The sequence below is a fragment of the Carcharodon carcharias genome, chromosome 20, assembly GCF_017639515.1.
Source record: "Carcharodon carcharias isolate sCarCar2 chromosome 20, sCarCar2.pri, whole genome shotgun sequence".
NCBI classification, from domain to species: Eukaryota; Metazoa; Chordata; class Chondrichthyes; order Lamniformes; family Lamnidae; genus Carcharodon; species Carcharodon carcharias.
The window spans coordinates 10141878-10155669 of record NC_054486.1 but is presented as its reverse complement, the minus strand read 5'-3'; the positions used below and the strand labels follow the sequence as shown (position 1 = coordinate 10155669).

Sequence of the window (13792 nt, the reverse complement as noted above, 5' to 3'; positions counted from 1 at the left end):
TAACGCTGACCTTACCTGTCCTATGTAAAGAATAACTTGATTCTGAACAAAATTAGCTTCATCCGCTAACATGATTATTTCCAAAAGTTCCAAAGGGTCAGATGTCTTGATTTCCCTTCAAATCTTTCTCCAACCCTATGAAAATTTCACAAAGAAAACACTCTCCTCTCCCCATGTCACTTTTGTTTCTGTTCAGTTATTTCATTTTTATATTTTGTGTTGTGCTGGCATGCATCATCAGGCTCCGAGTTGGGAGTTGGGCACGGAGCAGTAGCAAAGGCAAGGTGAAGGTGGAACAATGGTCTGGGTTGGGGTCCTGGTGCTAGTGCGGTCAGAAAGAGCGAGAAGGGAGCTCCCAGACTAATTGACAAGGCCACGAGGAAGGTGTAGGCTGAGAATTAGCTTCAGGCAGACACTAGGGTTTAGGTCAGGAAAGATGGAATTAAAAATTTTTAGAACCCAATCCAGATCATGGCCAGAAATCTGTGGAACCACTGGCCCCAGGTAAAACTTAAATCCAAATCTGTCAAGAGCTATCCAGTAACTGAAGACCAAAAGATAAAATATGAGTGACCCTCCGGAGAAACAGCCTGAAAAAATAACTCTCTGAGAATTTGAAAAAAAGACCGCACATGTGAAGAAAATATTTTGAATATTAGTGAAAAGAGAGACATGTTACCAAAGCATTTTGTCTTGTACTCACCAGGACAAATGCAAGAATGTCAAATTTCAAACTATCAGAACAATTTATACTACAGGAGAAAAGGGGTCAATTGGTTGGCAAGTCAACTCTGGCTGAGGCATCGTCATGGAGAGCTTGGGGAGCAATGCCTCAGCCATCAAGTCGACTTGCCAACCAATCAGCACCCTATTCACCCGTAGTATATATTGTTGTGTTTGTTTGAAATTTGGCAATCTTGCATTTGTCCTGATGAGTGCAAGACGAAAAGCTTTGGCAACATGTCTCTCTTTTCAGCAATAATCAAGTTCTGTACCACCAAGTGAAAATATTTTGAGTGAGTTTCATGGTGGACAGAATTGTCAATGCTCTAAGCCTCCAGAAGTTAAAGATTATTCTCCTGGATATTGTTATGTGAAGAATCGTAGGAGCACTTTTTTTAAAAGGGGGTTTATATTTGAACACTTGTTTATTGTGACTGGGAGGGTGTAGTTGCAGGAGAACTCCAGTGCACAGCCAGAATGGTGGGTAAGGCAGCAGGCGAGGAGTCCAGCATGTACAAATGAGCAGCCAGAAAACCAGGGCCAGGGAGCAAGAGGGCGATAACCAAATTTGGGAAGTTTACCTCGGAAAGAAGGGCAAGCAAATTTCAAATCAAAAGCAGGCAGCCGTGGAAACGCAAATTAAATCAGGTGGCAAAGTGAGCAAATCTTAAATCAAGATACAAAGTAATTAAGAAACAAATACATTAAGTAAGATTGAAGCTTGCCCAGTGACAGTCAACCCTCATTGCCTCATTGTGATTTCTACCACAAAATCTGGTCCATTCTGATACAAAGACAAATGAAAGGAATGCGACTGAGTGACAATTTGAAATTGAATCAATTTCAGCAAGTTATCGCAAACCAGCCCAGATGGGTTCAGAATTTAGTTGGTGCTCATCTCTCTGAGACATGATGAACGTCCCCCTCATGAGGTTAACCTTAACCACCCCCCCACAAATTCGTCAAGGTGTAACAGCATTGCTATGAAATCCCTAACAATAAACTCCACTTTATGTATCGTTCAAAAAAATATGGTTGGATTTGTAAAGCAATATTCAGCAAAGATAGGGAAAAGAGCATTCAACTCACTATAGGATGGTTGAATACTGAATGTTCTGACACTGTGTAGCATTGATGAGAGCACAGGGACTGAACCTTGGCTCCCGGACTCTCTAATTCAATGATTTAAATATTTTTTAAAGCGGGAAAGATATGTACAAAAAAAATCAAAAAGGCATTCCTTTAATTTGTCATTGTATCAGAATAGGCCAGATTTTGTGGTAGAAATCATGATGAGGCTATGAGGGTTGACTGTCATTGATGTGTAAATCAGACAGGCAACTGCTGGTGAGCACATTTATCCTGTTAAATGGTTAAATCAGGAAGTTGCTGTCTGAAACGCCCTGTGTCTCCAGATCCTGGTATTGTACTGCAAACCAGGCTGGATTCTGGCAGTGATTAGGGGTGGTATTGTGGAACATGGACACCTGTGGACTAAATTAGTCCAAGTATATTAGAGGCGCTGCAGGCACCAATCAGGGGCTGTGTCGCAGCTCATCTCCCTGGGCAGAACCGGTTTCAATCCCTTGCCAAGTTCCAGTTGTAATTTTGGGGTTGGGGGGGCGCTTGTGACATGGAGGTGCCAATCCAGGGAGGGTCATGGTAGCCCAAGTTTTTTTCCTGGAGTGTCCAGGAAGAGTATCGCTGCTGCTTCTGACATCAAAAAGCTTTTAATGAATGGCCTCGGACAGCCATTTTCTAAACTGCTGGTCGGACTGCTCAAGACTCGGGAGTGCAAGTCATTCGCAAATAAATTTACCCATTCAGTCCAGAAATGAGACTTATTTCAATACTGAAATGAGGCTTAAGCTCATTTCAGTGGCCACCATGGGGGCACATTAATTAAAGGCACTGACCAATTTAGCACTGGTCTTGAACACCCTTGCAGATCAGAAACGGGCCCCTGCCCTGTTAAATTAGTTTTTGGCCCATAAAATAGGCACAACAATGTTACATTTAGCTCCATATAGTGATCAATCCATCACAACAAAGGAAATTGCCAATATAAAAGCAACTTGACTTTTAGCTACTCGTAGAGCAGCTTGAATTAATTAGGGCACTGGCTTTAACCCATATTTTAATTATCACTCCATCGCTGCTGCATTCGTCATTGCAGCTTATTAAAACGTAGGGCCTTACTACTAGAATTCAGAATGGAAAGTGTATTCTTAACAACCTTGAAAACATATTAATGTCATTGCTTTTACTTATGCTGTTTTTGCATTAGTTGCTTCCTTCATTTCATGAGAATTCAAAATAGCAATATCTGACACAAATCACTTATCACTCCCCAATAGGTTCTTGTATGAATTATCACAGATTCCTAACTTTCCTGAACGTACCCACTGTATCATATTCCAGTCTGTCTTCGTGGAAGGAATATCCACGATACGCCGCAAAGTAGGGAATGTTCTACACCTGAGCAAGGTATGATTTTCACATTTAGGGTCAATCCAAAAATATTTACTTAGCCTCAACAATTTGCTGAGACCTATTTCATTTTGGGATGGGGCTAACTTTTGTTTCTAGATCATTCAACAGACCTTTTCTCCTAATTATCGCCTTTTCAAGTGACTTGTTCATCCGATGGGATTTGTTTTTTGTCACTTTGTTGAATGCTGAATGCCCACTTTTATGTTTAAAATGAGTGCAAACTTATTCCAAAATGCATCACCCAGCCAACTGTATAATTTTACCTGTGGTCTCATGACTTGCAGATATTGTATCTTGATGTAAATGGGAATGGAAGCTGCAGTGGTGTTCATTGCCACTAAAATACTATTACCTGAATGTTAAAAGATAGCAACTCCCTCACTGACATATACTTTCTTCTGAGCAGAGTTTGACAGATCAACAAAATGTGAAGATTGTGCTTGGACTCATCCTAGCCTTTGGAAATCACATGAATGGTGGCAACAGGACACGTGGCCAGGCTGATGGATTTGGCCTAGAAATTCTTCCAAAATTGAAGGATGTCAAAAGCAGGGTATGTTATCCCTAAAGTCTGACCGTGAGCAACACCCAGTGATAAATAGTCGTCTTCTCTGTACATGTGTTTTATTTTTAATTCTTTCATGGGATGTGGGGATCAATGACAAGGTCAGCATTTGCTGCCCATCCTTGAACTGAATGGTTTGCCACAGGAGGGCAGCTAAGAGTCAACCACATTGCTGTGGGCCTGGAGTCACTTGTAGGCCAGACCAGGTAAGGATGGCAAATTTCCTTCCCTAAAGGATGTCAGTGAGGCAGGTGGGTTCAACAAAGGGTTCATGGTCACCATTACTGAGACTAACTTTTCAATGTCAGGTTTTTATTCACTGAATTTGAACTCACATCCCCAGACAGTTAACCTGGGCCTACTGGATTACTAGCCCACTGACATTACCACTACACCACCATCTTCCCCCATGAACTAGTAGGTAGCTGAAAACTTTAAAGCATTCATTTTTATGATTTTATTGATGTAAAGAGTATGCATATATCTGTGGTTAAATCCCACACTCATAACTGAAACTCAGCAGTTTAGCCTTTGCATCAGAATTAAATTTGAGTTACTTACGAAAACAATACATTCCTTTAATGTTGGAATAGGCATCTTATCTAGAAAGTAGATTTTTGTTCCGAAAAGCATGTTGGAAATTAAGCTGTAGTGATAAAATTTAGAGAAAAGCTTTAGGCACACGTTCTTCACAGTAGAATTTCTGACCAGTAAAAATATTCTACCAGTGAAAACTGGATGAGTAGCGATTGGGAAATTGGGAGTTTTATGATATCAACAGATCTTCCCTCATCCCTAGGGCATCATCCAAGTCTTCACGATTCGATGTTCATTGGCATGATGCAATGTGCTCGAACTTCGCCTGAATGCGGACAAATAAAAGCTGACCAACACATGAAATCCTAAGTCCTACACTGTGGACATTGTAATGAATGTTACAGACCGATCACTTTTTGGTCATTTAGGAAATGACTTCTTAAAGTCCATCCGCTACATCAATTGTTACTGCTATTGAATTAGCCCTGTCAGAATTGATACGCTCTCATCGGGTTTGCTGACACATGGCGATAAAGACCAAAGAAGGAGATCCCAGAGAAAGCTAACTATGACTGCTTGCACTTGCCGTTATCCAAGCAGCTGTCTCGAAAAGCCCAGGCGCAGCTAGCTGGCAAAGTTGGACAGTTGTGTTTTTTATATTCATTCATGGTTATGTGGGCACTGCTGGCAAGGCCAGCATTTAATACCCATCCCTTATTGTCCTTGAGAAGGTGGTGGTGAGCAATGAGGGATGGGCAGTAAATGCTGGTCTAGCCAGCGGCGCCCACATAACCATGAACGAGTATGAAAAGAATTTCTAAAAAAATGTTATAATGCCTGTCGAAGGGTCATGAGGACTCGAAACGTCAACTCTTTTCTTCTCCGCCGATGCTGCCGGACCTGCTGAGTTTTTCCAGGTAATTCTGTTTTTGTTATAATGCCTTTGTGGCCTCATGCTCCACAGGAAGGCAGTTACAGAGCTGTGCCATCTGTTGTAGTCAGCTTTCAGCTGAAGAGTAACACTGCTGGTGACATTCAAAATTCACAGCATCCTCAATGTTTATACTCCTAGCTGCTTTCGGGTTATACTGGGAACAACTGCAACACAAGTCAGTTTTACGTGTACAGGTGCATTCAAACATTTGATTCATGCATTGTTAAACAGGTCCAAATCAATCATGATCTTTCCTATTAGATTTGGCGGAGGTGTTTGAAATTAAGAAGGATTTTGATAGATCAAATAAGGAAAATCTGTTTCCACTTGCAGGAGGGTCAATAACCAGAGGACACAATTTTATGATAATTGGCAAAAGTGCCAGAATGGATTTCAGAAGCATTTTTTTAATACAGTGAGTCATTGTGATGTTGAATATACTGCCTGAATGTAGGAGGTGAAAACAAATTAATTAGTAACTTCTGAAAGGGAATTGGATATATAATTGAAAAGCAAATATTTGCAAGCCCATAGGAAACAGTAGGAAAATAGTAAAGGAGTGATGTTGTAGTGGTAATGTCTCTGGCCTAGTAATCGAATGGCTTCCCAGGCTAATGCTCCAGGGTTATGGGTTCAAATTCCACCATGGCAGCAAGTGGAATTTGAATTCAATTAATAAAATCTGGAATATAAAGCTAGTCTTAGTCATTTTTGGAGACAGTATAGTGAGGGTGATTGACACTGTTCTCTGTAGTAAAAAGCAAGAGTCCAGACGGCTGAGTTGTCTGCCCTGGTGCCAGGGTGTGGGACATCTGCTCAGAGCTAGAAAGGAACTTGCAGTGGGAGGGGGAGGATCAAGTTCTTGTGGTCCATGTTGGTACCAACGACATAGGTAGGATGAGGAAGGAGGTTCTGCATAGTATGAGGAGCTAGGCACCAAATTAAGAAGCAGAACCTCAAAAGAAATGATCTCTGGATTATTACCTGAGCCACGTGCAAATTGGCATAGGACAAATGAGATTATAGAAATGAATGCGCGGCTCACAGACTGGCGAGGGAGAAGTGGGTTCCGATTTGTGGGGCACTGGCATCAGTATTGGGGAAAGTGCGATCTTTACCATTGGAATGGTCTGCACCTGAACTGTACTGGAGTTGGTGTCCTTGCGAACCACATAACTAGACAAGTAGAGAGGGTTTTAAACTGAATAGTGAGGGCAAGAGATCAAATTTGGGAAGGTGTGGTAAACCAAAGAATAGAGACAAGGCAACTGAGAAAGGTATTAATATGGGAAATGATAAACAGACCATGACTGGAAGGGACAAAGAGTACAAATCGAAGAGTAAATCAGCAGATATGGCTAGATGCTACAAAAATAATAAAAGGACAAAACTAAAGGCTCCATATCTAAACGCACATAGCATTTGAAACAAAACAGATGAACTGGAGCCAACCAGAGAACAGACTACACTAGACCTGGTATTAAGCAACGAAATAGGATTAATTGAAAACCTCATGGTGAAGGCACCCTTAGGTAGCAGTGATCATAATGTGATTGAGTTTTACATTCATTTTGAGGGAGAAATGGATGCATCTAAGACTAATATTTTAAACTTAAATCAGGGCAATTATGAAGGCATGAAATTGAAGCTAGCTGAAGGGAACTGACAAATGAAGTTAAGGGATAGGTCAATAGAGGTTCAGTGGCAGACATTTAAAGGGATACTTCAGAATACACGGAATATGTACATTCCAAAGAGAAAGAAAAATTCCAAAGGAAGGGCCCACCATCCGTGTTTAACTAAAAAAGTTAAAGACAGTATCAAACTTAAAGAAAAAGCATATAATTACACAAAGTAGCAGGGCAGAAGATTGGAAAGAGTATAAAGAACAGCAAAGAATGACAAAAAGATTAATAAGGAGGGAAAATTTAGAAATTGAGAGAAAGCTAGCTAGTAAATAAAGACGGATAGTAAGAGCTTCTATAGATATTTAAATAAGAAAAGAATTAACAAAGTGAGCATTGGTCCTATAGAAAGCGTGTCTGGGGAATTGATCATGGAAAGTAGGGAGATAGCAGATGAATTAAACAGGTATTTTGCTTTGGTCTTCACTATCGAGGACACAAGTAACATCCTGAGAATAGCTGTAAATCAGGAAATGGAAGGGAGGGAGGAACCGGGAAAATTACAATCACCAGGGATGTGGTATGGAGCAAATTGTTGGGGCTGCGGGCTGACAAATCCCCGGGTCAGGATGGACTTCACCCTAAGGTCTTGAAAGAAGTGGCTAGTGAGATAGTTGATGCATTGGTTTTAATTTTCCAAAATTCCCCAGGTTAGGAGAAGGTTCAATTAGATTGGAAAATAGCAAATGTAACTCCTTTATTCAAAAAGGGAGGGGGACAGAAAACAGGAAACTACAGGCCAATTAGCCTAACATCTGTCATAGGGATAATATTAGAAGCTATTATTAAAGATGTTATAGCAGGGCACTTAGAAAAATTCAAGGCAATCAGGCAGAGTCAACATGATTTTGTGAAAGGGAAATCATGTTTAACCAATTTTTTAAAGTTCTTTCAAGGAGTCACATGTGCTGTGGATAAAGGGGAACCAGTGGATGTACTGTACTTAGACTTCCAGAAGGCATTTGATAAAGTGCCACATCGAAGGTTATTGCAGAAAATAAAAGCTCATGGTGTAGGGGGTACATATTGGCATGGGTAGAAGATTGGGTAGCTAACAGGAAACAGAGTTGGCATAAATGGGTCTGTTTCTGGTTGGCAGGATGTGACGAGTGGTGTGCCACGGGGATCAGTGCTGGGGCCTCAACTGTTTATAATTTATATAAATGACTTGGATGAAGGGACGGAAGGAATGGTTGTTAAATCTGCTGACGGCACAAAGATAGGTAGTAAAGTAATTTGTGAAGAGGACATTAGGAGGCATAGTTAGGTTAAGGGAGTAGGCAACGATCTGGCAAATGAAGTATAATGTGGGCAAGTGTGAAATTGTCCAATTTGGCAGGAAGAATAAAAAAAATGCTTATCATCTAAATGGTGAGAGATTGCAGAGCTGTGAGATTCAGAGGGATCTGGGTGTCCTAGTGCATGAATCACAAAAGATTAGTATGCAGGTACAGTAGGTAATTAGGAAAGTTAATAGAATGTTATCATTTATTGTGAGGGGAATTGATTACAAAAGTAGGGAGATTATGCTTCATTTATACAGGGCACTGGTGAGATCTGGAGTACTGTGTACAGTACTGGTCTCCTTATTTAAGGAAAGATGTAAAGGTGTTAGAAGCAGATCAGAGAAGGTTTACCAGACTAATACCAGGAATGGGCGGGTTGTCTTATGAGGAAATGTTGGACAGGTTAGGCTTGTATCACTGAAATTTAGAAGAGTAAGAGGTAACTTGATTGAAACCTTTAAGATCCTGAGGGGTCTTGACAGGGTGGATGTGGAAAGCATGGTTCTTCTTGTGGGAGAATCGAGAACTAGGGGTCAATGTTTAAAAATAAGGGGTCACTCATTTAAGACAGAGATGAGGAGAATATTTTTCTCTGAGTGCAGTGAACTCTCTTCCTCAAAAGGTGGTGGAAGCAGAGGCTTTGAACAGTTTTAAGGCAGAGGTAGATATATTATTGATTAACAAGGGGGTGAAAGGTTATCAGGGGTTGGCAGGAATGTGGGGTTGAGGTACAATCAGATCAGCCATGATCTTATTGAATGGTGGAGCAGGCTCGAGAGGCCAAGTGGCCTACTCCTGCTCCTAATTCGTATGTTCGAATGGACTAATTGGACAATGGTAAAAACCATATTTTCTTTTACAATATGGAAGGGCACTGCATTATCTAGTCACTTGGAAGTTGACCTGGATTTTTTAAAAAGGGTCATAAGGTCACCTTTGGACTGGGAGCAAGCATGCCTTTTCCAAGAAGTCACCTGACCAGCATGGTACTTGAAGGGGGAGAGCTGTTTGCATGTTTGCATTGCAATTATTTTAATTGATGTGAAAGAAACTGGTTTAAAGGCCAAGTCTAGTGTTATACTGGAAATCATAAGAAAGAGATAAGCTATAAGTTTTGGACTTGGTTTTTGAATCCAGCTGGGACTGAACTGAGAAAGTAAAAAGCTGCCCAGCTCACCTTCTCCTTGCCTTGCTTGAAATAAGTGGTTTCCTGTAGCCAGCTAAGAATACTCAACTCAGTGGAACTTGTCTGTCTTTTGGAAAACCAAGAGGCTGAGACAAGAAGGATTGATCCGGCTTTATTCCTCTCCATGCTGAAGCTCCATTGGTGAGAACCCCCAGACATTTACTGGGACCAGTAGACACTAGACTTCCTCACACAAGGGAGCTCCAGCTTGAGAGCATCGAAGCCCTGTGAACTTTGTCCTTCATTTTATAAAGCTTATCCTCCAAAGCCCATCTCTGCAGAGACCCTGTCTGTTTCTCATGTGTGTGTGTGTGAGTGAGAGAGAAAGTTATACTTCCAGATTACAAACATGTGTTAACCAGTTCTTGCAACTTGTTTTTTTTTTACATTGTTTTATAATAAATCAATCGTTCTAAGTTTATTGAAAGAAGCCCGGTTAAAGTCTCTTTTATACTGGGTCTAATGGTAACAGAGGTAAATAATTGGCCATTTTGGTGAGTGAATTAAACATTTGAACTAATGGTGCGATCTGCAGAGTAGCGGTGCTAGACGAACTGTGCACTCCTTCCATCCCGGAGATAACAATAGCTCTTTCAAAAGGCTGGAACAATCACAATGGGCTGAATGGCAACCTCCTGTCCTGTGTGATTCTATGAGCAGCAGCTTGACTGGGTTGTGCAGTTACATTGTGTCATTGGGGTCATTGGCACATTTGGGAAGATGTAGGCTCTCAGGTGGAATGCCGTGGCCCATTGGAAATAGGCTGCTGGTCAATGATCAGTAACGCTGTATTCTTATAGACTGTAGCACTGTCAGATGTAGGCAACACTTCAAATGACTCAACTGCTCAGGAGATGCTTTACAGTCCAACCCTGGCAGGGCCACCAAGAGCAAGCTATACAATTTTAATACACAGAAACCTTGCTATGGAAATGGAGGGCGAACTAACTGAGCGAAGAACAGATTATGATGTAGCTCCTGAAACAATAGTACAGCAAAAAACCTGGTGTCACAGCCATTAATCTAAGATACATTTAGTTACGTTTCTAACTTGCTACTATAAGAACCTCTCTTGTCCACGTCTAACCAGATTATGTGCCCTGTACATTTCCTGCAACAGTATCCAGTGCCTTTTCTCAACCAACATAAATATCCTGCTTTGTTGCTATCTTATTCAATATAATCAGAAATGATCATCAAAGTTCAAATATAGTGCAAGTGATTTGTTACCTTATGTATTCACATATGTGAGTGAAACTGTGTTTTTCATGCATCATGTGTGCTGTCCAGCTCCTAATCTGTGATTTCTTCTGAGTAAGTCTCCTGTGGAAAGAGTAAACGTGCTGCCTGCATAGGACTTCAGTAACAAGTGGTCCAGATTCAAGGAAAGTATCCCGTATGCCTTCTTATCCACCTTACTTCCCTGTCTTACTTCTTTCAGAGGTCTGTGACCATGCAGTCTAAGATTCCTCTGTTCCTCTACACTTCTCAGTTAACCTATCGTTTGCTTTGTACTCCCTTGCCTTGTTTGCCCTTCCCAAATGCATTATCTCAACCTTCTCCAGATTGAATTCCATTTTCCAATTTTCTGTGCACCTGACCAGTCTACTGATAGCCTCCCTATCTCTGTAATCTCCTCCAAATCCGAGAGCTGCACTCATCTAATTCTAGCTTATTGAGCATCCCCAATTTTAATTGCCCCACCTTTGGTTTCCATGCCTTCAGCTGCCTAGACCCTAAGCTCTGGAATTCCCTCCCTAAAACGCTGCCTCTCTATCTCACTTTCTTCCTTTAAGGTGTTCCTTAAAAAAAACCTCTTTGGCCATCTGCCCTAACATCCCCTGACATGGCTCAGTGTCCAGTATTGCTTCATTATGCTCCTGTGAAGTGTCTTGGGACATTTTATTACATTACAGGTGTTATATCATTCTAGGTTGTTGTTGTTCTTGCCATCTACAACCTTCTTCAAACATGTGGTCATTTTTTCTATCATCCCCATACTACTGAACCATGTCTAATGCGTTGATATCTTCAATGAAAATATAATACTGAGCCCTGAGGATCCCCACTGGAAAGATTCCTCCAGTCACAAAGACACACATCAACCATGATCCTTTGCTTTCTGCCTGAGCTTGGTTTGAATCCAAGTTGCCATTCTCCCTTAAGGTTCATGGACTTTAACTTTTCTGACTCGTCTGCCATGTGGGACGTTGTCAACCAATACATTGAAATTTTAATAGCAAAGTACAAATTAAAGTAGAAGATTGTACACATTGTGTAATAGAATATAAGCAGTTCAGATTTTTAAAAGTCCCTTGTATATTAAGTGGCTTTATGAACTGATAAATAGCATTTTCTGCTGATGGGACCTAGATTACAGCTCCTAGTATCTGCATAAATTGGGTATCAGGTGAATTCTGATGGACTTAGGTAGCTTGGAAATCCCACACCAGCAGCTGGTGGAATTTAAATTCAATGACTTAAAAAATCTGGAATTGAAAGCTAGTCTCAGTAATGGTGATCATGACAACTATCCTCAATTGTTGTAAAAACCCATCTGGTTCACTACTGCCCTTTAGGGAAGGAAACCTGCCATCCTTACCTGGTCAGCCCTACATGTGACTCCAGACCCACAGCAATGCGGTTGACTCTTAACTGCCCTCTGAAATGGCCTAACAAGCTACTCAGTTGAAGGGATGGGCAAAAAATGCTGATTTCGCCAGCGATTGCATGAAAATTGTATGACTAAGAATATAAGGATGTTACCAAGGTACAAAATGTAAAAGCAACCAATTAAGTCAAAGGGACAAATGGAAGACATTTTGGCACAGCAATTCTGATCTAGCTCGAGACTGATTTAATAAGAAACGTTTTGAAATGTTTTCCATGTCTCTTTACAACTTTCACAAAAAACATTAAATTCAGCAATATTGATAGAAATGGTTTTAATTGTTTTTAAAATTACTTTTATAACAAATAATTTTAAAGGATGGAATTTTTGGTGTGTTGAGAAAGATCCCCTGCACCAGAAAAGGATTGACTTTTAAAAGGTACTGCCCAGTTTGAGCCACCAAGGAGCAGAGCCAAGTCCTAACTAATTCCATTTACAGTCTTGTGAACTGGCATATGGCACAAAACAAAAAAAAAAAATGTAATGTGGAGCCTCACTCGTGGCAGGTGTGGGTTAGGGGATCGGGCACTTAACCTCAGTAGCCTGGACTGTGGCACACTGCAGTTTGTGACTTGCGATTTTTTGGGCCAGAGGAAATTGCGGGGCAGGCAAGTGTGAATCTCATTTCCGTGAATATTTATTTTAATTATCTTCCTCACAGAACCCCAGGATTTTGAGCCTCTGTCCTTCACGAGCAGCTCATTGATATAAAATGGTGATCCTGGAATCGAACCTGCTCAAGTACAGGGAGATTTGATTCTCTGATGTTATAATGTTTTCTTTAATCTATTTTACATTTGCAACTAGATTTTGGTGCAATTTTCTCCTTATATTTATTCCTTATACAGCGTAGGCCAACATTTTTGACTTTTTAATGTCTCCCAATACTTTCCTTATTATTCTCCATTTAAATTGCACCAGACTTATTTTTAATTTGTTCACGGGATGTGGACGTTGCTGACTAGGCCACCATTTATTGCCCACCCCTAATTGCCCTTGGGAAGGTAGTTGTGAGCCATCTTCTTGAACTGCTGCAGTCCGTGTGGTGTAGGTATACCCACAATGCTGTTAGGGAGGGAGTTCCAAGATTTTGATCCAGCGACAATGAAGGAACATTGATATATTTCCAAGGCAGGATGGTTTGTGGCTTGGATGGGGACTTCCAGGCGGTGGTGTTCCTATGCATCTGTTGCCCTTGTCCTTCTAAATGGTAGTGGTTATGGGTTTGGAAGGTTCTGCCGAAGGACTCTTGTTGAGTTCCTGTACCTCATCTTGTAGATGGTACACGCTACTGCCACTGTGCATTGGAGGTGGGGGTAGTGGATGCTGAAGGTGGTGGATGGGGTGACAAACAAGTGGGCTGTTTCATCCTGGACAAAGTGGTGAGGATACACGTTTCTCTGTTCTAACTGCACTGCGTGATTTTTAGATGAAGAAGAGGAGTTCATGAGGAGAGAACAAATGCTGAATCTGTTGTTCTGAATTGTTCTGAGGCATTAAACAATTTATTTCAAAGAAAATTGGCCCCATAATTTCATAGCTGGTCCAGTTGACTCCTATGGAAGGAGTCTAATAGCTAAGAACTTGACTGGAACTTTGATAAGCTCAGACCTGGCCTTGCATCCAAATGTTTAGGATGTCCTTGAGAGGGATGAACTTTGGTCTGTTAAGAAGTTATTAATTTAAGGGACTGATGCTGGGGCCTGAACCAG

At 41.0% G+C, this 13792-nt stretch overlaps 1 protein-coding gene across 3 annotated transcripts in view; it reads left to right on the top strand.

Annotated features, from left to right (window-relative positions):
• The window catches only part of fmn1 (formin 1), a 377136-nt gene that overhangs the window by 216088 nt on the left and 147256 nt on the right, over positions 1–13792 (top strand). For all 3 annotated transcript variants that reach the window (XM_041214614.1, XM_041214615.1, XM_041214617.1), the window contains 2 exons: positions 3081–3210; positions 3623–3769. In XM_041214614.1, coding sequence (XP_041070548.1) covers positions 3081–3210; positions 3623–3769 — 277 coding nt within the window. The remainder of the gene's footprint in view (positions 1–3080; positions 3211–3622; positions 3770–13792) is intronic.